Source organism: Bos grunniens, chromosome 13, assembly GCF_055505025.1.
Source record: "Bos grunniens cultivar Pamir isolate PY7600 chromosome 13, Bosgru_T2T1.0, whole genome shotgun sequence".
Taxonomy (NCBI): Eukaryota; Metazoa; Chordata; class Mammalia; order Artiodactyla; family Bovidae; genus Bos; species Bos grunniens.
Window position 1 is genome coordinate 40,149,987 of NC_141177.1, and position 24,562 is coordinate 40,174,548.

General features: G+C 40.7%; 1 protein-coding gene across 8 annotated transcripts in view; it reads right to left on the reverse strand.

Annotated features, from left to right (window-relative positions):
• LOC147360799 (aldo-keto reductase family 1 member C3-like) overlaps positions 1-18,100 on the reverse strand; it is a 24,689-nt gene extending 6,589 nt beyond the window's left edge. The window contains exons 1-10 of one of the 8 annotated variants that reach the window (XR_015138738.1): positions 17,926-18,100; positions 16,426-16,553; positions 14,049-14,216; positions 13,651-13,767; positions 12,343-12,420; positions 11,809-11,931; positions 10,900-11,009; positions 9,882-10,047; positions 3,057-3,139; positions 866-979 (exon numbers count right to left, since the gene is read on the reverse strand). Coding sequence is in view for 7 of the 8 variants with exons in the window: in XM_086331139.1 (XP_086187265.1) it covers positions 937-979; positions 3,057-3,139; positions 9,882-10,047; positions 10,900-11,009; positions 11,809-11,931; positions 12,343-12,420; positions 13,651-13,767; positions 14,049-14,216; positions 16,426-16,509 (972 nt within the window). In the remaining variant the exon portion in view is untranslated. Of the gene's footprint in view, positions 1-746; positions 980-3,056; positions 3,140-9,881; positions 10,048-10,899; positions 11,010-11,808; positions 11,932-12,342; positions 12,421-13,650; positions 13,768-14,048; positions 14,217-16,425; positions 16,695-17,925 lie in introns of those variants that run through there. The other 7 variants (XM_086331139.1, XM_086331141.1, XM_086331140.1 and 4 more) reach the window with 7 other exon arrangements.
• Positions 18,101-24,562: the final 6,462 nt, after the last annotated feature.

The window sequence follows — 24,562 nt, forward strand, 5'->3', positions numbered from 1 at the left end:
TCCTGTCTCCCCACCTCACTAAACTCCACCCACATCAGCCAACTTGCTGGCCCTTAAATATTCCATGAACACTTGTCCTTCCTGGAATAAGCGTTTTCTGTTCCAGAGAAATGCAGGAATCACTGTCTCTATCTTCAAGGCTCTTTTGTAGAAATGAAAAGTTGTGTGAGATGAAGGGTGTTGATGTCTCTGCCTAATAGACATACAGAAATGCAAGATGTTATGCAGAACTATCTCAACAGACACATACCCATTTCTAACAGCTAAATTCTCCTGATGCCATTCACAGACTCATTCTCCACGAGACCAAAAGCTCAAGAATTCATTTCACTTATTGACATTTATTGATGAAACAATGTCTTTCTAAAGAATATTCAATAAAGTTTTGCTGAATGATCAATGAACAAACTCAAAATATGTAAGAATTCATCAAAATGCTAAGCATGGGCAGACAATTAAGAAATTATATAAATGAGTAAAATGTGCTGCTTTACAGGAAGCAAAATACAACAACTGATTTTTTAAATCATTCTTTTAGCTTACCAAGTTACGTATGCTAAGTTTCAAAAGAAGTATACAACCTGTAGATTAACGTTTGTCTTTGTAAGTAAACAAATGCACATATTTGTCTAGGAAAATCACAAGGTAAATATACCAAAGGTAAGTATTTTTAAGTGGGTAAACACAACTGATCTTTGTTTTCTATCTGGTCCCTTCTATTTTCCAAATTTTTTATAATTTGGAGGTATTATTTTAATGATAAGAAACAAGAGTTCTTACTTGAAGTCTTTATTGTTTCATGAACTTTTTATTTTTTAAAAAGGAAAGGCAAGCTTTCAGAAGTTCAGACACTTCATTTAAGTACCTTCACCAAGTACAAAAGTCTTCACCATCCTAGATGCAAAATTCTTGAAGAATCTCAGTGAGAGTTAAGAGTCAATATTCTTCAGAGAATGGATACTCAGGGTGACCAACACCACTGAAAGATAAGGAGGAAGATTCATTTATTAAATCAGTCATGTTGTCATAGAGCATTACTCTATGATGTGGTCAGAATGGGCTAAAACTCTAAATCCACAAACACATCCCTCATTCTCCCCCGACAAGCACACATGCAGATGTCTGCTCCATGTGCACACGGCACCTGCACATCCACTCCCAACATCCACATGTGATATTCACTCCACAGTGACAGGTAGTTTGACTCATTACAATTTATATGAGACCACAAGATCAGGCAGTAACTGTAGCAATCATTTCAGATACAGGTGAAATTTCTACCCCTAGATGATGAAAAAGTGCACAGTAAACAAATTAGCTGCCCTTTTTCATACATCCATGGGTAAGCAAATGAGCACTCTAAAAATGCAGAGTGCCTGGAACTTGTCATCTATTGAAGAGCTACCACAAGCACCTGAATAATCACACAGCTCAAAGTGGGATTTTTCCTTTCTTCATTAATAATGTATTAAAACATTTGTTACTCAGCAATTAGTATTACTGCTGTTTTCCTTTTTTCCATCTTTTTACTTTTCTTTCTGAATTTGTCCTTTTTCATTCATTAAAAAGTGCACTCCGAGCGATTCCAAGTGCCAGGAGCTGTGCTGTTGACCCAAGCCCACAAAGATGAGTAAGTCTAGGCATTCACAGCCTAGTGAAGAAGAACATAGAATTATACTTAAGAGCCCCTAAGTACAGAAAAATAACCTTCCACATCTTTTCTTTTATCATGGCTTTTCTCAGAAGCATGATACAGCTTTACAAGCAATAGGGAGAGTTTTGAGATACTTCATTGGAAACAAAATCTTCATTTTACCAATAATTTGTATTCCCTTCTCTCTAAACTCCCTTCCAACTACTCTCCGTTTGATCAGTCATCTGTCTCTTCGGTCTTGACATCCTCCTGCAGTAATTAGGCAGCTGGAATCTCATGTTAGTGACTAAGTTAAAGTACAGGAGGTAGGGACTCCACAGTGGATGGATCACTGATGAACAAATACAACACAGGTGTGAGTCTTTACTCAAGAAAGCAGCAGACCCAGATGATCTTACCTGGGTGTGTCCTGCTAAGGACACAGTCACTCACTGGAGGGTCAGTTAAGCTCATGATCTACTGGTAATTCAGCTTTGTGAGATAACAAGGATGGGGATGTGGGAGTTATAACAGGGGAAAAAGGCCAATGAAGAGTTCAATTTTGAAAGAAATGGATGATGTTTTGGAGAAAAAATGCCCATTAGGGAGAATATCCACCAGACACTTAGGGGACACAGTGGAAGCAGGCCCCCTGTGACTTCATAGCACAGATGCACATTGGATTTCATGGGACCATCCTTCACAAAAAAATAAAACAATACATTTTGTAATTTTGTTAGGCATAATATGAATGCCTTCTTCCCAGGTGGCTCAGTGGTTACTGATCCACCTGACAAGCAGGATACCTGGGTTCGATCTCTAGGGTCACAAGATCCATTGGAGAAGGAAATGACAATCCACTCCAGTGTTATTGCCCGGGAAATCCCCAAAACAGAGATGCCTATTAGGCTATAGCACATGGGATGGTAGAGTCATACAGGACTTAGAGATTAAACAAAAACAACAAAACATGAATGCAATGCATGATGGATTCATTATTATATAGTTATTATTAATATAATTATTTTCCCCTGATGTAAAAAGAATTAAAGATGAAACATGTTCACAAGTCCCTGAATGAATACTGGGCTGCAGACACTGTGCCCTCTGTTTCCTGAGTCTCTCAGCCCTGAGAGGAGGTGCACCAGGCACAGGGGTCAGGGGCACAAAGTAGTGAATTCACATGATGTGAACTTGGGATTTTATTGATGTGCTGTCCTGGGCTCCAATCACATTTTGGTTGGTCTGAGATGAAGCCCTTGAGGAAACCTCTGGTGTGAGGTCTTCAGGAAGCCCCTGGTTTACTCCTATGCTGGAAATCAGGACTGTCTTCCAAGAATTGAGCTTTAAAAAGCTTAGTTCACCTACTGAATTGCCTGCTACAGAAAATAACATATGTGTGAAACATCTGCAAGTCACTTACGGTAAAAATTCATAGTATCTTCTATTTCTGTTGAGGCCATCAATTGCTTTCATGTCTTCTGGACTCAGTTCAAAGTCAAACACCTGGAAGAAAGGAAAGAACCACGTTAACTCCCCCAAGAACTTGCGTCCCCCTGGGGACTGGAGGACTTTCCTGCTGGATGGAAATAAGAAGAGGGGACAGGGAAGTCGTGTCTGTCTTCAGCTTCCAGGTGAACAAGCCTGGGAGCCTTTGCTGAGTTCTCACCTCTCCTTCCCACACCTTCTCCTTCTCTGTCCATCTCACAAATGTTACAGTGCATCAGTCCCTTATCTTTCTAAGTGAATCACTTGAAAAAACAAACAAATTAAAATCTTCTTTTACCAAGCATGGTTGTTGAACACTCCTGACTCAATACTGAACCTGAGCTAATATTAGACTGATTAACTCTCCCCAACATGCCCTAAGGGTGACAGCATTCAGCTGAAGCAGTGTCAGAAGGAGGCTCCTCCATGAAAGCCTATTCAAGAATCTGATATCAAACATACTCATTACCTATAATTGAATCTAAAAAACTTTATGTATATGCCTTTGTGGAGAAAGTTATGAAAAGTGTTTTAGACATTAGAGAACACCTAAATAATTAAAAATTCATATCATAATTTTGAAACAGAAAGCTCAATTTTATCAAGAAATTCGTTTTCTCCAAAGTGATGTAGTGTTTCAGTGCAACATGAACCAATGACTTAAACACGTATTATTTTGTGGAATTCAGTAAAGTGACACTAAGTCTGAAATAAGAAATAGCTAGTCAAGACCAGTCAAGATAGCCTTAATGAAGAAGAATATACCACTCTGAGAAGCAAACTTATTTTATACTCTTCTAACACAGTACAGAAACCTGAATAGTTAAATATAAGGGAGAGGCCAGAAATGTATTTATGAACATTTGATATATGACAGAGTTGGCAGTGAAAATCTGTGGAAAATGTGGACACTTAGATTTCCATTTAAATAAAAAATATATATAGGTAATCATTTTATATCATATTAGAAAATCAGTTCCAGGTGTATTTCATACACAAACTTGAATGCAAACACAAAAACAATTTTTCAGGGGGCCATATAATTGACTCTTGACTTGGCCTGACCCATAACTTGCATTGGGTAGTGAAATTTGCCAGAAGAAATGGTGAGTTAGTTCTGAGTCTAGATATGAAGAGGATTTTTTCCTACTCCCTAGCTTGGGATCATAATTGGGAAATTAAAAGACACTTGCTCCTTGGAAAAGTGTGAAGAAAAGCTATGACAAACCTAGACAGCATATTAAAAAGCAGAGACATCACTTTTCTGACAAAGGTCCATCTAGTCAAAACTATGGTTTTTCCAATAGTCATGTATGGATGTGAGAGTTGGGCTATAAAGAAAGCTGAGGGCCGAAGAATTAATGCTTTTGAACTGTGGTGTTGGAAAAGACTCTTGAGAGTCCCTTGGACTGCAAGGAGATAAAACCAGTCAATCATAAAGGAAATCATTCCTGAAAATTCTTTGGAAGGAATGATGCAGAAGCTAAAACTCCAATACTTTGGCCACCTGATGCAAAGACCTGACTCACTGGAAAAGACCCTGATGCTGGGAAAGATTGAAGGCAGGAGGAGAACTGAACTAGCTGTCAGTTCAGAAACTGAACTGACGGACTGGCTTGGGATCATAAGGCTCTGCTAAGATATTTGTCACAGTCTCCAGTTCAGTTCAGTTCAGTCACTCAGTCATGTCCGACTCTTTGCGACCCCATGAATTGCAGCACGCCAGGCCTCCCTGTCCATCACCAACTCCCAGAGTTCACCCAAACTCATGTCTATCGAGTCGGTGATGCCATCCAGCCATCTCATCCTCCGTCGTCCCCTTCTCCTGCTGCCCTCAATCCCTCCCAACATCAGATTCTTTTCCAATAAGTCAACTCTTCACATGAGGTGGCCAAAGTACTTGAGTTTCAGCTTTAGCATCATTCCTTCCAAAGAACACCCAGGGCTAATCTCCTTTAGCATGGACTGGTTGGATCTCCTTGCAGTTCAAGGGATTCTCAAGAGTCTTCTCCAACACCGCAGTTGACAGCAAAAGAGACACTGATGTATAGATCAGTTTTATGGACTCTGTGGGAGAAGGAGACGGTGGGGAGATTTGGGAGAATAGCAGTGAAACATGTATAATATCATGTATGAAACGAGTCACCAGTCCAGGTTTGATGCACGATACTGGATGCTTGGGGCTGGTACACTGGGACGACCCAGAGGGAGTGTATGGGGAAGGAGGAGGGAGGAGGGTTTAGAATGAGGAGCACAGGTATACCTGTGGTGGATTCATTTCGATATTTGGCAAAACTAATACAATATTGTAAAGTTTAAAAATAAAATAAAATTTAAAAAATAATAAATTTATATTAAAAAAAAGAAAATGATATTTCTAGTTTAAATAAAGTCAAATATAATTTAAAAGCATCAATTCTTCAGTGCTCAGCTTTCTTCACATTCCAAGTCTCACATCTATACATGACCACTGGAAAAACCATAGCCTTGACTAGTCAGACCTTTTTTGGCAAAGTAATGTCTCTGCTTTTCAATATGCTATCTAGGTTGGTCATAACTTTTCTTCCAAGGAGTAAGCATCTTTTAATTTCATGGCTGCAGTCACCATCTGCAGTGATTTTGGAGCCCCCAAAAATAAAGTCTGACACTGTTTCCACTGTTTCTCCATCTATTTCCCATGAAGTGATGAGACCAGATGGCATGATCTTCGTTTTCTGAATGCTGAGCTTTAAGCCAACCTTTTCACTCTCCTTTTTCACTTTCATCAAGAGGCTTTTTAGTTCCTCTTCACTTTCTGCCATAAGGGTCGTGTCATCTGCATATCTGAGGTTATTGATATTTCTCCCAGCAATCTTGATTCCAGCTTGTGCTTCTTCCACTCCAGCGTTTCTCATGAGGTACTCTGCATAGAAGTTAAATAAGCAGGGTGACAATATACAGCCTTGACGTACTCCTTTTCCTATTTGGAACCAGTCTGTTGTTCCACGTCCAGTTCTAACTGTTGCTTCCTGACCTGCATACAAATTTCTCAAGAGGCAGGTCCTGTGGTCTGGTATTCCCATCTCTTTCAGAATTTTCCACTCCTTTTCTAGCCAAATATATATGAAAAAATATACAGAGAAGCATGCAGGCTCCTCACAGAAGAGTCACATCCACCTGGTAAAGCACTGAACTGCAAATGCACAAAAAAGCCAAGCCTAGAGGACAACAGCTTAGCTTCATGCTGCCTAACACTGTAGATTGTCAAGCATTGTGGATTGTCAAATCACAGAATCAAGAGATGCAGAAGTGATCTCTGCATTAAATCCTAAAACTGGGGAGAGCTTCCTGTACAGCTATGCTAAGGGTACAGTAATGGTCTCCTATGCAGAAATCAAAACACAGACAGCTTAGCAATAATAGGCACAGTCTAGAACAGAAACTTTGCAACAGCAGAAACTCAAGGAGATTAAATGTGTGAAGTGAAACCTTACAGGATTCATGGAAATACAAAATAAATCCAAAATTACTAGAGCTAATCAATGAGTATAGTAAAGCTGAAGGATATAAAATTAACACAGAGAAATCCCTTGCATTCCTATACACTAAAAATGAGAAAACAGAAAGAAATTAAGGAAACCATTACATTCACCACTGTGATGAAAAAAAAATAAAATACTTAGAAATAAATCTACCTAAAGAAACAAATTGCAGCCATGAAATTGAAAGACGCTTATTCCTTGGAAGGAAAGTTATGACCAACCTAGATAGCATATTCAAAAGCAGAGACATTACTTTGCCAACAAAGGTCTGTCTAGTCAAGGCTATGGTTTTTCCAGTAGTCATGTATGGATGTGAGAGTTGGACTGTGAAGAAAGCTGAGCGCCGAAGAATTGATGCTTTTGAACTGTGGTGTTGGAGAAGACTCTTGAGAGTCCCTTGGACTGCAAGGAGATCCAACCAGTCCATTCTGAAGGAGATCAGCCCTGGGATTTCTTTGGAGGGAATGATGCTAAAGCTGAAACTCCAGTACTTTGGCCACCTCATGCAAAGAATTGACTCATTGGAAAAGACTCTGATGCTGGGAGGGATTGGGGGCAGGAGGAGAAGGGGACGACAGAGGATGAGATGGCTGGATAGCATCACCGACTCAATGGATGTGAGTTTGAGTGAACTCTGGGAGTTGGTGATGGACAGGTGATGGTCACAAAGAGTCGAACACGACTGAGTGACTGAACTGAACTGAACTGAAAGAAACAAAAGACCTATATATATAAGACTCTAAAACACTGATGAAATAAATCAAAGAAGACACAAATAGATGGAGAAATATACCATGTTCATAGATCGGAAGAATCAATATAGTGAAAATGAGTATACTACCCAAAGCAATCTATAGATTCAATGCAATGCCTATCAAGCTACCAATGGTATTCTTCACAGAGCTAGAACAAATAATTTCACAATTTGTATGGAAATATAAAAAACCTTGAATAGCCAAAGCAATCTTGAGAAAGAAGAATGGAACTGGAGGAATCAACCTGCCTGACTTCAGGCTCTACTACAAAGCTACAGTCATAACAATATGGTACTGGCACAAAGACAGAAATATAGATCAATGGAACAAAATAGAAAGCCCAGAGATAAATCCACACAACTATAGATACCTTATCTTTGACAAAGGAGGCAAGAATATACAATGGAGAAAAGATGATCTCTTTAACAAGTGGTGCTGGGAAAACTGGTCAACCACTTGTAAAAGAATGAAACTAGAACACTTTCTAACACCATACACAAAAGTATACTCAAAATGGATTAAAGATCTAAACGTAAGACTAGAAACTATAAAAATCCTAGCAGAAAACATAGGCAAACCCTCTCTGACATAAATCACAGCAGGATCCTCTATGACCCACCCCCCAGAGTAATGGAAATAAAAGCAAAAATAAACAAATGGGACCTAATTAAAATTAAAAGCTTTTGAACAATGATGGAAACTATAAGCAAGATGAAAAGACAGCCTTCAGAATGGGAGAAAATAATAGCAAATGAAGCAACTGACAAAGAATTAATCTCAAAAATATAACCAGCTCATGCAGCTCAATTCCAGAAAAATAAGCTACCCAATCAAAAAATGGGCCAAAGAACTAAACAGACATTTCTCCAAAGACAGACAGATGGCTAACAAACACATGGAATGATGCTCTACATCACTCATTATCAGAGAAATGCAAATCAAAACCACAATGAGGTACCATTTCATGCCAGTCAGAATGGCTGCTATCAAAAAGTCTACAAACAACAAATGCTGGAGAGGATGTGGAGAAAAGGGAATCCTCATACACTGTTGGTGGGAATGCAAACTAGTACAGCCACTATGGATAACAGTGTGGAGATTCTTTAAAAAAAAAAAAAAAAACAGAAATACAACTGCCATAAGACCCAGCAATCCCACTGCTGGGCATACACATTGAGGAAATCAGGATTGAAATAGACATGTGTATCCCAATGTTCACTGCAGCACTGTTTACAATAGCTAGGACATAGAAGCAACCTAGATGTCTATCGGCAGACGAATGGATAAGAAAGCTGTGGTACATATACACAATGGAATATTACTCAGCCATTAAAAAGAATGCATTTGAATCATTTCTAATGAGCTGGATGAAACTGGAGCCTATTATACAGATTGAAGTAAACCAGAAAGAAAAATACCAATACAGTATACTAATGCATATATGTGGAATTTAGAAAGATGGTAATGATGACTGTATATGTGAGACAGCAAAAGTGACACAGATGTAAAGAACAGTCTTTTGGACTCTGTGGGAGAATGCAAGGGTGGGATGATTTGAGAGAATAGCATTGAAACATGTATATTATCATATGTGAAACAGATCGCCAGTCCAGGTTCAATGCATGAGACAGGGTGCTCGGGGCTGGTGCACGGGGGTGACCCTGAGGGATGGGATGAGGAGAGAGGTGGGAGGTGGGTTCAGGATGGGGAACACATGTACACCCATGGCTGATTCATGTCAGTGTATGGCAGAAACCACTACAATATTGTAAAATAATTAGCCTCCAATTAAAATAAATTAATTAATTTAATTTAAAAAGGAGGTTAAAGATCACTGCCATAAATGTGTGCCCCCTAATTCACATCTTGATGGTGTTAGAAAATGAGTTTTTGAGAGGTGATTAGGACATGATTGTGGAGCCCTCATGAATGAGATTTTTTAAATATCATATAATATAAGAGACTTGGGACAGCTCTGCGGCCCCCTCCACCATGTTAAGGTACAAGGAGAAGCCTGTGACCTGGAGGAGGGCCCTTACTTGACCACACGGGCACCCTGACCTCAGACCTCCAGCTTCAGAACTGTGAGAAACAAATTTCACTTTTTTCTCAGTCACTCAGGCTGTAGTATTTTGTCAAAACACACAAAACAGTCTAAAAAAAACCACATAATGCAATTTCATCAGTTGAGAACAAAGACAAACAGATATCATTTGTACAACGTGACAGAATAAATTGAAGACATAGCACTAGAGTTAAAAATCTCTGCTTTCTGTCCAACCGTAACCCTCTGCAGCCATGCCAACTCTCCTGTTGTCACATCAGTTGGAGCAAACCACCAGGAATACACACAAAGCTTTCATGCACGGGAAAGAGCAGGTAACTCATTTTGACTCAAGGAAAGTCCTGAGAGATGGACACAGAATGACCCTTGTGAAGGATATTCCCTAGGAGCCCTCTGCCCACAGTCTCACTCATCATCACCTGTATGTTCTCTTTGACCCGCTTCTTGTTGAAACTCTTGGTCAGAACCACAACCCCACGTTGTATCTGGTAGCGAAGGGCAACTAGAGCTGGGGTCTGCTTGTGCTTTTGGGCAATGGCAGAGAGAACTGGGTCCTCCAAGAGAACGGGGTGGTTCAGGTTCACCCTGGAAGGAAATTCAGAAATTATGAGGATGAGACTCATTTGTCTTAGGTTCTCAAACAGACCAAGAAGGTCCACGGTAGACAGGGCTTCTCAAAGTGTGGTTCATGGACCAACAGCATCAGCATCACTTGGGATCTTGTAAGAAATACAAATTCCATGGTTTAGCTGAAGACAAACTGAATCAGGACCTCAACTGTGTAACCTCCCATTCTGTGTTTACAGAGCTCTGCAGGTGATTCAGATGCATTATTGAGTTGAGACCAGGACTGCCAAACTCATGGATTGTTCTTTAAATCTGAGAGGTTGTTTTTCTTCTATTATCAAGAGCATGAATAGAGAAACAGAAGGAAAAAAAACAGGGATCATTTTTAAATTTCACTTTTCTAAGGTACTAATTGAGAGGTCTCAAAATAAGAGACATTTATTTAATCATTATTCTATAGATGTTTACAAAAATGGTTCATCGAAATTTTTTCTAACATGATTGATCTATGAGTTACATATTATTATCCTAATTTTAGACATAAGGTAAGGGGCTTGGAACATCTATTTTTAGAAATGTGTTCCGTGGTTAATAAATAAGTAAATCATGACATAATGCTGTGTCTCTGATCTCAACTGGGGGACTATATGCAGATTTTAATGCAGACATTTATTACTGATGAGTTGACAAGCTAATACAATGTGGGAAAACAGCCTGGGTGATGGGATGATAAAAGAGAAGAATTCATTTCATCCCTCCCCGCTCTCCCCCCTGCCTATGAGAGCTATCTGAGCACCGTATAATGTAAACTATTTCATCAAAAATTGAATTTCAGGGAAAATTCCAGTTGTCTTCAATAGGATTCAGTACCATTCTTTTACTCGTTGGGATCCCAGAGCACCAAAGGCAACAAGAACGATATCGTGTGACTTGCAGAAATCCAACAGTTTGCTCTGATTGAGATAAGGGTGACATTCCACCTGTAGAATGCCCAAAGAGAACAGTATCAGATTATATGCAAAGGTAATATTAACAGGAGAGAGAAAGATTAAAAGGTTAAAAAAATGCTGAGGGAAAAACTGTAACATTAACTGGAAACTTGAAATATCAACAGCAAGAGTGAAATAGAGAAAAGTGTGTTTATATAGTTAATTTTATGATGGAAATGGATGGGAGAACAAGTCCAAAATTGAGTAATCAAAATATGGGCTCTACATCTGAGTAAAAGTTTCAGAATAAATATTTTATCTACTGTTAGTATTACCATGAACCTTTAATTTCGCCCTCTAACCTAGATGGTTTTCATCATCCCCAGCATGTTTTTTTGTACTGTGCTCCCTGTTGAAGGCCCATAAAGGATGAGACCACCAAGACTAAGGATTTAGCCATCAAAACTCCACACAAATTCTTAAGCCAGTCTTACATGATTTTTTCTTTTTTATTCACTTCCCATTCCATCTTTTCATGGTTTTCCTTCCTATACACAGTTTGCTACAAGCAGTTTCCCATCCAGTTTCTGGTCATGCTTTCATCTCAGAAAAATGCCTCTGGCCTCTACCCATAATTTACCTGGAAGCTTTCCCCACCTTTTCCACCCAAATTTATCAGACAGAGATACCATTATGGATTCTATTCACACCATCCGGACAGAGGCTCTGTACTCTAGAATCTTCTGTCCACAAAGGTCAGATGAATAGGAGGAGAGGAAAGACAGACATCTGGCTCCAGTGCAAGGAGGAGGTTGTGAAGAGCAGGACGGAGAGGAGCTGAGCTGCTCACCTGGTTGCAGACGGGCTTGTACTTGAGCCCCGGCTTGTTCAGGATCTTCTCCAGCTGCTTGTGGTTGAAGTTGGACACCCCGATGGACTTGGTCAGCCCTGCATCCTTACATTTCTCCAGGGCCTGGAAAGGAGGGGTGGTGAACAATTACATGGAATGATAGAGCAAGAATAAATGCTGAGAAACATCGGTAATCACCGTCATCCATCAAGAATTAGCATTGATTTTCAAGAAGAAAAAAGTGGAAAAAGTCATGACACAGGAAGAATTACTGTCTCCTCCCTAGAAAAACCCTAGAGAAGACATCACATGGAAGGAAAGAGATACCTGTCTGCACTCTCCCATATTCTCCCTCTTCGTTCCTCTCTGTGAACATTTCAGCAATGGTTTCCTCCCCACAACCTCAACATCACAACCCTTAGATTCATGAACTGCTGAGTCTGATGGGCCACAGCTCATTCTCACAGGTGGAAGAAATGAAGGAGGTTCCCCCTCTTCTGGCTCCTCTCCTGGTTCTCTCCTCCCTGGACTCACCTCCCATGTAAGACAGAGATCCACCGAGTCAAATATCAGTTTTCCATTTTCATCTTTTGGAAATAATTCCTCCCCTGGCTGGAACAGAAGCAGGCATTTTAGAGATGTCACAAAATAATTTCCCAACCTTTATCCAGGGTGACAGGCATCAGGAATTAAACATCCATGAGACAGATTTAAAGTTTCTAGATACTAATATCTGCAAAGTGACTTGTTTGTGGAGTTGTGAACAGTGTCTTTAGGATGGAGGCTTATTCTAATCTCTTATACTTAATATATGTTGCAATAAATAGAATTTTTCTAGGTCCTAAAAGTGACTCACAGTGATTTCTGTGAATTTTGTCTGTTCCTTGTACTTGTCTATTTTGAAATGGCTCTCTTGAGCTAGAACTGGTAGTAAGTTATATGGACTTTATTTCCAGCATAAATGTTGCAATCACTTTCTTTTCTCTCTGAGGATCAGATGCCATAGGGCAGGCATATGAACCAACAAGGCTCAAGTTAGGTGGATATGGAATGTGGAAGATCCAGACAAGCTCTCAAATTCGTGACCATGAGCCTTGAACTGCTCCAAGGCCATATTTGCTACCAATGGAAAATGTTCAGTAAACATAAATAATACCATGAGTAAAGCCATGATAAGGGATAGAAATTAAGAGACACTTTTGAAGAGTACTGCAACTCTTAAAATCTGTCTGTGACTGGGACTTGCCATCCACATAATCCACTAAGCGATTTTGCAACAGATGACTTGAGTTGATTTCTATAACTTGAAATCAAGAATTCTAAGTAAACCGTTCTTATCGGCTAACTGCAATTTACAAACATCATCCTGAAGACAGGCAAGAGTGTAGGCAAGGTCTTCCAAGTCCCTATAAAGGCATGAGGTTTAGACACACCCAGAGGGAGCACCACCAAATCTGCTCAACTTAAAAGGATGAAAGACAAGATAAAGTCATCATGTTCAATGTAAGGCAGTGTCATGCTCACCACAGATGCACCAAACTCTTGGTTCATGAAATCCCCAGAGACTCAAGAGTCATAACCAGGACTGTGTGCATAACTGGCTTATTTCTCAAGCTTTTCAGGTAGAAAAACTCAGATTATTTAATACCTTTCCCTGGGAGTCTTGTAAGAGATTCCAAGAAACTCAGTAAAAAGATGATTACAAATGATTATTTGGGGGATTCTACTCTAGTGTAATCATCCCTTCAACCTACTAAGAAAAATCTTTATCCAACCATCCAAGAAAGTTGATGCACATTCTAACACAAGATACAAAATGATGTGATCACAGAAAGTTCTAACCTTCAGAGCCACTGGAATATGAATAATATAGAGATCAACATAGTCCAGTTGAAGATTTTTCAGTGATTTTTCCAAGGCTGGTCGGACCAACTCTGGTCGAAGGGAAGTTAACCAAAGCTGCAGAGGTTAAAGAATGGAAGTTGTATTAATAACACTTTAGGTAACTTTTTTTCCTTACCACTTGGCTTGTGGGATATTACTACCTTGACCAAGGATACATCTGGGCTCATGGCATTAAAGCACCAACTCTTAACCACTGAACCATGAGGGAACCCTAATACTTCAGGAATGTATGTAAGAATAGTTCACCAATCATTCACTGAACAATGATCCTATTATATAATTGTCACCTGGGCAAAATCACTTGGACACATGTGCACACACTCAACACACAGCACCTTTGAGGTGTAGAATATGTCTTCTCTCTTCACAGTGCCATCTGCAATCTTGCTTCGAATGGCCTGACCAACTTGCTCTTCATTTTGGTACACATGAGCACAGTCAACATGGCGGAACCCAACCTCTATAGCAAATTTGGTGATTTCCAGAGCTTCTCTCTTAGCAGCCTACATAAGCAACAAGGTAGAAGTTGAGTATCTACATGATCAAGAGATTGCTAAGGCGCAAGATTGATCTTCCTGAGAATCAGCATTTCTTTGTGTTTTTGGTTCATTCTGCAAGTGTTGTGATAAACTCATGACAGTTTCTCTGAATGTTCCTGGCCAGAGATTAAATGGGCACCAAGGAACCCTTCAATCCCAGATGGCCCGTGGTTGATCACAGGCCTCAGAGGACCCCAAGACAACCTCCAGGTTCAGTGATTTGCTGGAAGATCTAAAGGACTCAGCATAAAGTTGTAGTTATGGATAAGATTTATACTGTGAGATGTTTGAGGCAAAATCAACAAAGGTGTAAAATGCCTGGTAAAAGCATCAAGAATCATGTGAAAGCTTCTAAGACTTCTGTCTCCCAGTGAAGCCACACAGAATACAAATAAAAAGCATGTATATTGAATAAAGTGATATTTTCATATAAGTATATATTGCTAATGGAGAAGGCAATGGCACCCCACTCCAGTACTTTTGCCTGGAAAATCCCATGGACCGAGGAGCCTGGTAGGCTGCAGTCCATGGGGTCACTAGAGTCGGACACAACTGAGCAACTTCACTTTCACTTTTCACTTTCATGCATTGGAGAAGGAAATGGCAACCCACTCCAGTATTCTTGCCTGGAGAATCCCAGGGACGGGGAAGCCTGGTGGGCTGCTGTCTATGGGGTCGCACAGAGTCAGACACGACTAAAGCGACTTAGCAGCAGCAGCAGCATACATTGCTAATGATTACCACAATCAACCTAGGCAACAGATCCATCACCTCACATACTTAAATTTAGGGCATGTTTGTAAGAAAATTTAAGTTCTAGTCTCTACAAAATCTCAAGATATAGTCCATTATCTTTAACTATAATCACCATGCTATACATCAGGTGTTCAGACTTTATTCATCTTAGGACTGAAAGTTTGTGCCCTTGACCAACATCTTTTCATTTTTCCTAGACTTATCACCACCTTCTGGTCACCATTCTCTACTCTTTCTTCTATGAGTTCCACTTTTTTATATTTTACCTATAAGATCATACAGTAATTGTCTTTCTGTTTATGGCTTATTACACTTAGCTTAAAGTTAGTTCATCTGTGTGGTTGTAAATGACAGGATTAATTTCATTTTTAATATTGAATAATATTCTATTTCTTTTTATGTGATTCAGACTCATTCCTGTTTCAAGGAGGGAGATAGTTGGTGTAGCTTCTCTCTGTTAGGGCTAGTCCTGGATTATCTTAAATGCTCGGGTATTTGTGTATACCAAGGAATGAACCCACTGAGCTTCAGTAACAGCCTGGACACTTCCCTCCCCTCACCCCAATTTGTACTACAAAGTACTGTCTTCTGTTTCCAAAATGTGTCTAACTATTTCCATCGGTTTTATAGATGAAAAACATGAGGCTCAAAGTTTAAGGACCAGTCCATTGTCACAACTACATACTATAAACACAAGATAGATAGCAAATTTTCTGGTTTACAGCATAGAGACTTGTCTACCAGCTCCTCTTTTATACCCCAGTGTTGAAAACAATACTTAAATAAAAACATATTACAAAACACACAGATACATTACAAAACCTGGCCTGTAAGATTGCATCTCATCACCTCAAATGATACTATAGTTGCCATCAGAAGAAGTTTCCAAGCAGAAACAGAAGCACAGGGCAAAACACAGCTGGAGTGTTCCTGCCCTGGCACCTACCAGGCACCCCACAGTAGAAAAACAATTTTCTCCCATTATTTTTCAGTCACTTCATCTTCAGGACCTTCCACCTAAAAACTTCTCTGTGTCATATCTTTTTGGAAGGAGGAAATAGTTCTTGAACTAATAAAATCTACAGAGAAACCCCACCATTGCAATCATCCTTAAAGCAAAGCAGCTGACAGTAAGTATTCTCCACAGCCAAGTCTCACCTCTTCTGCCAATCTGGGAAAGAGATGGAAACTGGAAGGAAAGCCAGAGTAATCTGCAGGTGAGCACAGCCTCAGACCCTGATGCAGAGTGGAGACTGGATGCTATCTCCCCTTTCACAGGGTATGTTCTAACCTGGCTAGTGGAACCACATGACCCCCCCAGAGTCACACAGGAACTTAGTGCTTGACAACCCAAGTCCCTTCTGCTCATGTCACATCCACTACTATTTATATCTCAACCCCAAACCATTACTGTTACCTCTGGAGGTGCATAGGTTCCAAATCCAAGGACAGGAATGAAGTGGCCATCATTAAGCTTCACCTTCTGGCTTTTGGAATCCATTGCCTGTTGTTCCTCTGAGTAAGCAGATTGATTTTTTCTTCTGCCTTCAGAGGTTATAAATAACAAGAAGGTAACACTCCAGCTGCACTGTCCAATGTTAGCAGATGCATTGTAGAAGTGTGATTATCTAATGCCCATGGAGTCAGAGAGTTAACTTGTTTGATTTTTTTTTTTATCAGTATAACCTAAAGTATAGTATAAATTGAGATCAGCTGAGTGATTAATGACCATTAGTTAAACTAGAAATTTCCACACACCAATCTTTTTTTATTTCCTATTATAGGCCCAATCTCAATCAAACATAAACTGAAACAACTATCTTACAGTACAAACAGCACACATACACACACCACAAAATATAAAAGTGATAACAGCATTTTTGAAAATGTTATACCTTAATAAAGAATCAAAACTTCAAATGAAAGTAAATTTTCCTTTTAACATTTCCCACCAGCAAACTTATTTTGCTTTACAGACTTGACAGTGGTGAAATCCTGAACAGGATACCTCAACCAGACATTTTGGAAAAGTATTTATCGGAGGTTAATTATTAATAGCTTTAGGATACCATGTGCAGTGTGCAAAGAGACTCTGAGTGTTTCTATGTTGTACTTAGTTATGTAACCTTTAGAGTACACTTGCTTTCCAGGTGGCCCTAGTGGTAAAGAACCTTCCTGCCAAAGAAGGAGATGTACAGTTTCTATCACTGGGTTCAATCCCTGGGTTGGGAAGATCCCCTGAAGGAGGGCATGGCAACCCACTCCAATATTCTTGCCTGGGGAATCCCATGAACAGAGGAGTCTGGTGGGCTGCAGTCCATGGGGTTGCAAAGAGTCAGATGGGACTAAAACAGCTTAGCACACACCCAGAGTACTTTCATAATGTAACTGATACATACTTTACATAATTTACTAACTTGTTGAACATTATTCATAAGAGAAAACCCAATAAACTACATGTGTGTTAGTCGCTCAGTCATGTCCAACTCTTTGCGACCCCATGGGGTGTAGCCCACCAGGCTCCTCCAGCCATGGGATTTTCCAGGTAAAAATTCTGGAGTAGTTTGCTATTTCCTTCGCCAGGGGATCTTCCTGACCCAGGGATCGAACCCGAGTCTCCTGCATAAGGTACATAAATTATAACACATTTGGAAAGAGTAAGGGAAATTGTGATGCACTGATATATGGGGGTGTGGTGAAGTTAAACAAAATTTAACATATATAGTGATGTCAGCAAAATGGTGAAGTTGCAAAATGGTGAATTCTCCCTTGGAAAGGCAAGAAATGAAAGAGAAAGCAGCTGCAAAACCTCCTAAGATCTCTGGAAAACACTCAAAGATCTACAGCAACAAAGTGAACACACAATTAGGAAAAATCAAGAACAGAATGGTAGGAAATTTCCTCGTGTATTACTCACCTGCACCCTCCTCCTGCCTGGGACAGTGCAATCTTGATCAGCCCCCAGTTGCTTCCCTGAATCCAGAGTGATCAAAGAAAACCAACTGTGCAATGTTCCAACCAACTTGGGGGCTTTCTGGGGACTGGTGCCTGTTTCAGTTAACTCTAAGCTTAAACTGAAGAGCAGCTGGAATGGCTATTGCAGCTGCAGGGGAACTATATATACACACACAGAACCAAGGACAAAGGAATAAGGGTGAAGCCATAGACTGGACCATGTATTGATAAAACCCTGAGTAGAACTGGGGTGTGGATTTGGAAGCCATAGGGCATTCAAAAACAGTCATAAATTCACTGGACTCAGAAAGCCACCCATGGGCCAGGCAAGATGCTGACTCAGAAATGAACTGAGTCACCCTTAGCTTTCCTGTTGGGATGAAACAAAGACAAGGAGAATGCCAGGCAAACTAGTGAAAGCCAGCAGGACAAGGAACAAGATCTATCAAGAGTGAGTATTTGCCTGCTGTTTCAGGTAGCCAATAATGAACACACAGGAACACACACATCTGGACGGGGCAGGGAGGCCAGACGGGCCAGAGGAGCCGGGTCTGGGGCTCTGATGGTGTGCCAGGGCTGCACCACAGGCACGGCCACCCGCACCAGGGGCTGCTCCAGCATGCCTCCCTCCAGCTCTGCCACCCTCTGGGGCAAAGGTGCCAGAGTGGAGGAGGTGGGTGCACACTTGCATGGGGTGGAACCAGTCTGGACCCAACCCTCAGAGTTCTGCTCCAGCTTCTTGGGACCCACCTGGCCCAGTTGGGTGGGGACAGCCACTGAGCACAGGAGAAGCCTTTGCTCACACTGGGCTCTGGCTCTAGTCTTCCCCTCCCCCTCCCACCGAGGTGACAGTTGCCAGCAGGCCCTAGGAAAGGGTCACCCTGCCCACCTCAGCTTGAGTTCTGCCCGCAAAGCCTCTGGGCACACAGACTGCACAGGGACACGTCCACAAAAGGACAGCCCCGCAAAATCAGGACAGGTAACTTTTTCACCTAATTTCATAGAGACAGAGGATGTTAAGCAAAATAAGAAGACAGAGAAATCTGTTTCAAATGAAACAATGGAAAAAAATCTGCTAATAAGATAGATATTAATAATTTACCAGAATTCAGAACAGTAATAAGAATGTTATTCTAACTACAAAATAGAACATACTAACATTCACATGATAGGGGTTCCAGAAAGAGAAGAGAGAGGAAAAGGGGAAGAAAATGTATCTAATGAAAATATGGCTAAAATTTTCTCAACCTGGGACTTCCCTGGTGGTCCAGTGGTGAGGATTCTGTGCTTCCACTGCAGAGGGCACAAGTTCTGAAACTGATTGGGGAACTACTTAGCAAAGGTGATTAAAACCATGAGAGGGGGAGGTTCCTGGATTACCTGGGTCACCCTGGTGTAATCACAAAGTCCTTACATGTGGGACCTGGGAGGGTTGTAGTCAAAGATAGGTGGGAAGACAGGAGCATTAGATAAGAGACTCGAAGACACTATGCACTGTCTCTGAGATGGCGGGAGAGTCTACAAGACCAAGAACGGAGTGTTCTCCTGCTGTTCAGTCCCTCAGTGATGTCCAACTCTACCACAGCATGGACTGCAGCATGCCAGACACTTCTACCCTTCACTGGCTCCCAGAGTTTGCTCAAACTCATATCCATCGAGTTGTTGATGCCATCTAACCATCTCATCCTCTGTCACCGTCTTCTCCTCATTTTCTTAATCATTCCCAGCATCAGGGTCTATTTCAATGAGTTGCCTCTTCTGGTCAGATGACCAAAGTATTGGAGCTTCAGCTTTAGCATTAGTCCTTCCAATGAATATTCAGTGTTGATTTCCTTTAGGATTGACTGGTTTGATTCCCTTGCTGTCCAAGGGACTCTCAAGAGCCTTATCTGGCATCACAGTTTGAAAACATCAATTCTTCAGCACTCAGTCTTCTTTATGGTCCAACTCACATCAGTACATGACTACTGGAAAAAACAGAGCTTTGACTACACAGAACTTTGTCAGAAAAATGATATCTCTCCTTTTTAATATGCTGCCCAGGTTTGTCATAGTTTTTCTCCCAAGGAGTTTTTAATTTTAAGGTCAGCATCCTCAGTGATTTTGGAGCCCAAGAAAATAAAACCTGTCATTGTTTCCATTGTTTCCCCGTCTATTTGCCATGAAGTGATGGGACCAGATGCTGTGATCTTAGTTTTTTTAATGTTGAGTTTCAAGTTGGCTTTTTCACTCTCCTATTTCACCTACATCAAAAGGCTCTTTAGTTCCTCTTGCCTTTCTGCCATAAGGGTGGCATCATCTGCATACATTAGGTTACTGATATTTCTCCCCAAATCTTGTTTCCAGCTTGTGATTTATCCAGCTTGGCATGTTGTAGGATATACTCTGCATGTAATATAGATAAGCATGCTGACCATATACAGCCTTGATGTGCCTGTTTCCCAATTTTGAACCACTCTGTCATTCCATATCCAATTCTAACTGTTGCTTCTTGGCCTGCATACAGGTTTCTCAGGAGGCAGGTAAGGTGGTCTGGTATTGCCAACTCTTTAAGATGTATCCACAATTTGTTGTGATCCATACTGTCAAAGGCATGAGCCTAGTCAATAAAGCAGAAGTAGATGTTTTTCAGGAATTCTTTTGCATTTTCTGTGATCAAATGGATGTTGGCAATTTGATCTCTGGTTCCTCTGCCTTTTCCAAATCCAGCTTGTATATCTGCTATTGAAGCTTAACTAGAAGGATTTTGAGCATTACTTTGGTAGCCTGTGAGATGAGCACACTTATGTAACAGTTTGAACATTACTTGGCACTGCCATTCTTTGGGATTGGAAAGAAAGCTGACCTTTTCCACTGTTGAGTTTTCCAAATTAGCTGCCATATTGAGTGCAACACTTTAACAACATCATCCCTTAGCATTTGAAATAACTTGGCTGGAAATTCTTCACCTCCAATAGCTTTGTTCATAGTAATGCTTCCTAAGGCCCACTTGACTTCACACTCCAGGATGTCTGGCTCTAGGTGATTGAACATACCACCCTGGTTATCCAGGTCATTAGAACCTTTTTTGTACATTTTGCTGTGTATTTTTGCCACTTTTTTCTTAATTTCCTCTGCTTATGTTAGATCTTGGAGAAGACAATGGCACCCCACTCCAGTACTCTTGCCTGGAAAATCCATGGACAGAGGAGCCTGATGGGCTGCAGTCCATGGGGTCACTAAGAGTCCGACATGACTGAGCGACTTCACTTTCACTTTTCTCTTTCATGCATTGGAGAAGGAAATGGCAACCCACTCCAGTATTCTTGCCTGGAGAATAGCCTGGTGAGCTGCCGTCTATGGGGTCACACAGAGTCGGACACGACTGAAGAGACTTAGCATAGCATGTTAGATCTTTACAGTTTCTGTCCTTTCTGTGGTCATCTTCACATGAAATCTTCCCTTGGTATCTCTAATTTTCTTGAAGAGATCTCTAGTCTTTCCTCATTACATAGTTTTAATCTATCTCTTTGCTTTGTTCACTTATGAAGGTGTTCTTATCTCTCTGTGCTATTCTTCAGAACTCTGCATTCAGTTGCCTATGTATTTCCCTTTCTCTTTCGCCTTTCACTTCTCTTCTTTTCTCAGGGATTTGTAAGGCCTCCTCAGACAACCATTTTGTCTTCTTGCATTTCTTTTTCTTGGGGATGGTTTCAGTCACTGCCTACTGTACAATATTATGAACCTCCATCCACAGTTCTTCAGGCACTCTGGATCAGATCTAATCTCTTGAATCTATTTGTCACTTTCACTGTATAATCATAAGGGATTTGATTTAGGTCATGCCTGAATGGCCTAGTAATTTTCCCTACTACAGGGAGGAACCACAGTCCCACCCATTAGCAAAGAATTGGATAAAAGATTTACTGAACATGGCCCTGCCCACCAGAGCAAGACTCAGTTTCCCCCACAGCCAGTCCCTCCCATCAGGTAGCCTCTTATCCTCATCCATCACAAGGCAGACAGAAGGAGCAAGAATTTCAATCCCATGACCTCCAAAATGAAAACCACAATCATAGAAAAGTAACAAAAATAATCACATGGATCACAGCCTTGTGTAACTCATGAGTCATGCCATACATGGCCCCCAAGATGGATGAGTCATGGTGGAGAGTTCCAACAAAACTTGGCTCACTAGAGAAGGGAATAGCAAACCACTTAGAATTCTTGCCTTGAGAACCCCATGAACAGTAGGAAAAAGCAAAAAAGATACGACCCTGAGAGATGACTCTGCCAGGACAGTAGGTGTCCCATATGTTATATGCTAGGGAAGAGTGGAGAAATACAACCTGAAAGAATGATGAGGCTGAGCCAAAGAGGAAATGACACCCAGCTCTGGATGTGTCTGGTGGTGAAAGTAAAGTCTGATGCTTTAAAGAACAGTATTGCATAGGAACCTGGAACATTAGGACCATGAATCTAGGTAAATTGGATTTAGTCAAACAGAAGACAGCAGGAGTGAATATGGATTTTTTAGGAATCAGTGAACTAAAATAGATGGGAATGGGTGAATTTAATTCAGATGATGATTATATCAACTAGTGTAGGGAAGCATCCCATAGAAGAAATGGAGTAACCCTCATAGTCAACAAAAGAATCCAAAATGCAGTACTTAGGTGAAATCTCAAAATGACAAGGTACTCAATCCATTTCCAAGGTAAACCATTCAATATCACAGTAATCTAAGTCTATGCCCCAACCACAAATGCAGGAGAAGCTGAAGATGAACATTCTATGAGGACCTACAAGAACTTCTAGATCTAACACCAAAAAAAAAGACGTCCTTTTCATCATAGGGGACTGGAATGCACAAGTAGAAAGTCAGGAGATACCCGGAGTAATGGGAAAGTTTGGCCTTGGGGTACAAATGTAGCAGGGCAAAGGATAACAGAATATTACCAAGAGAACGCTATATTCTTAGCAAACACACTCTTCCAACAACCCAAGACCTGTTCTCTAGGAGCTGGATAAAGCAACAAAATGGATTTCCCCTACAAACTCCAGAAAATACCACAAGCCTGCTGGCACTTTGATTTTAGACCTCAGAACTGTATTTTGAATTTGTGACCTCCAGATATATAAATGAATACCTTGGTGTTGTTTCAAAGCACAAAGTTTTTGGTCATTTGTTATAACAGCAGCGTTAACTAAGACAGATGTGGTTCAAGTCAGCCCCACCTCCATCTGCTGCATCATGAGTTTTACCCTTTACTGGAATGTTCCTCTGACCTCAGAGGCAGGTGGTCATCTCCCCAAGCACAGGAGCCTTGATTCTTGATTGCACTTTCTTCCATAGTGACTGACTGATTCCATGGTCCTCATTAAAGCAAAGTCTTTGAAAACTGTGTATACTCTGTTCCACATTGGTCTCTTTACATCATTTCTTGAACCAACTTTACTCAGGGTTTGCCTTCACTACTCTATCAAAGCTGCACTTGATCCTGCCAAGGTTAACTGCTGAATCCAGTGGTGCATTTTCAATCTTCTTTTACTTGACCCATTGAAAGCACTGGACTCTTTTCTCCTTCAAACACTTATTTCACATGCCTTGTAAGAACAGTCCCTCCTACTTCACTCACTGATCCTTTTCAGCCTCTTTTGCTGGTTCCTTCAGTTTTGGGGTGTTTTTTTTTAAGGATTTTCTTAATGCTTATTTCTCATGAAGCTTGACTATCCTGTCCACACCACTCACTGTATAATGTAATATCTCTGACTGGTTAGTTACATGGTTTTAAGAGACTATATTTAACAATTTTCAGATATGAATATTCTGTCTAAAACTTTTCTGTAATTGATTTGCATGTCCAATTCTATGCACACATCTTCACTTGGATACCTAAAGGCATTTGAAAGATGAGTTTCTATAACTGAACTCATGATCTTCCCACAAAAATGAGATTCCCCGAATTGTCTCCATCTGAGCAAATGGCATCTGCATTTCCTGTTACTTAAACACAAACACCTGGAGTCAACTTTGATTCCCCTTTACCTTTCACCATATGTCCAACATGTTAGCAGTCTAGTTAATGCTGCCCCTAAAATAAGTTCCTATTCCAATACCTCTGGCCATCTTTACTGCTCCTTCTGTGGTTCCAGCCAACATTACCTCTCACCTAAATTCCTGTAGAGTCCTAAAAAAGGGCCCTTTTTACTCTTTTTCTTCTAGACATAACAACCAGAGTGATTTTTTTTGAAAACATGTCAGCTCATGTAACTACTGTGCTCAAAACAAAAATATCATTCTCCACTTCTCTCAGAATAAAGACCTCTCAAAAACCCACATGACACAGACCCCATGGCCCCACTGGCTCTCTGGCTTATCTTCAACTCCTGTCTTCTTCCCTCACTAAACTCCACCCACATCAGCCAACTTGCTGGCCTTCAAATGTTACATGAACACTCTTCTTTCCTGGACTTAACGTTTTCTGTTTCAGAGAAATGCAAGGAGCCACTGTCTCTATGTTTCAAGGCTGTTTCTTGTACAAGTGAAAAGTTGTGTGGGATTAAAGGTAGTTGGTGTCTCTGCCTAACAGATGGACTGAAATGTGAGAGATTGTGCA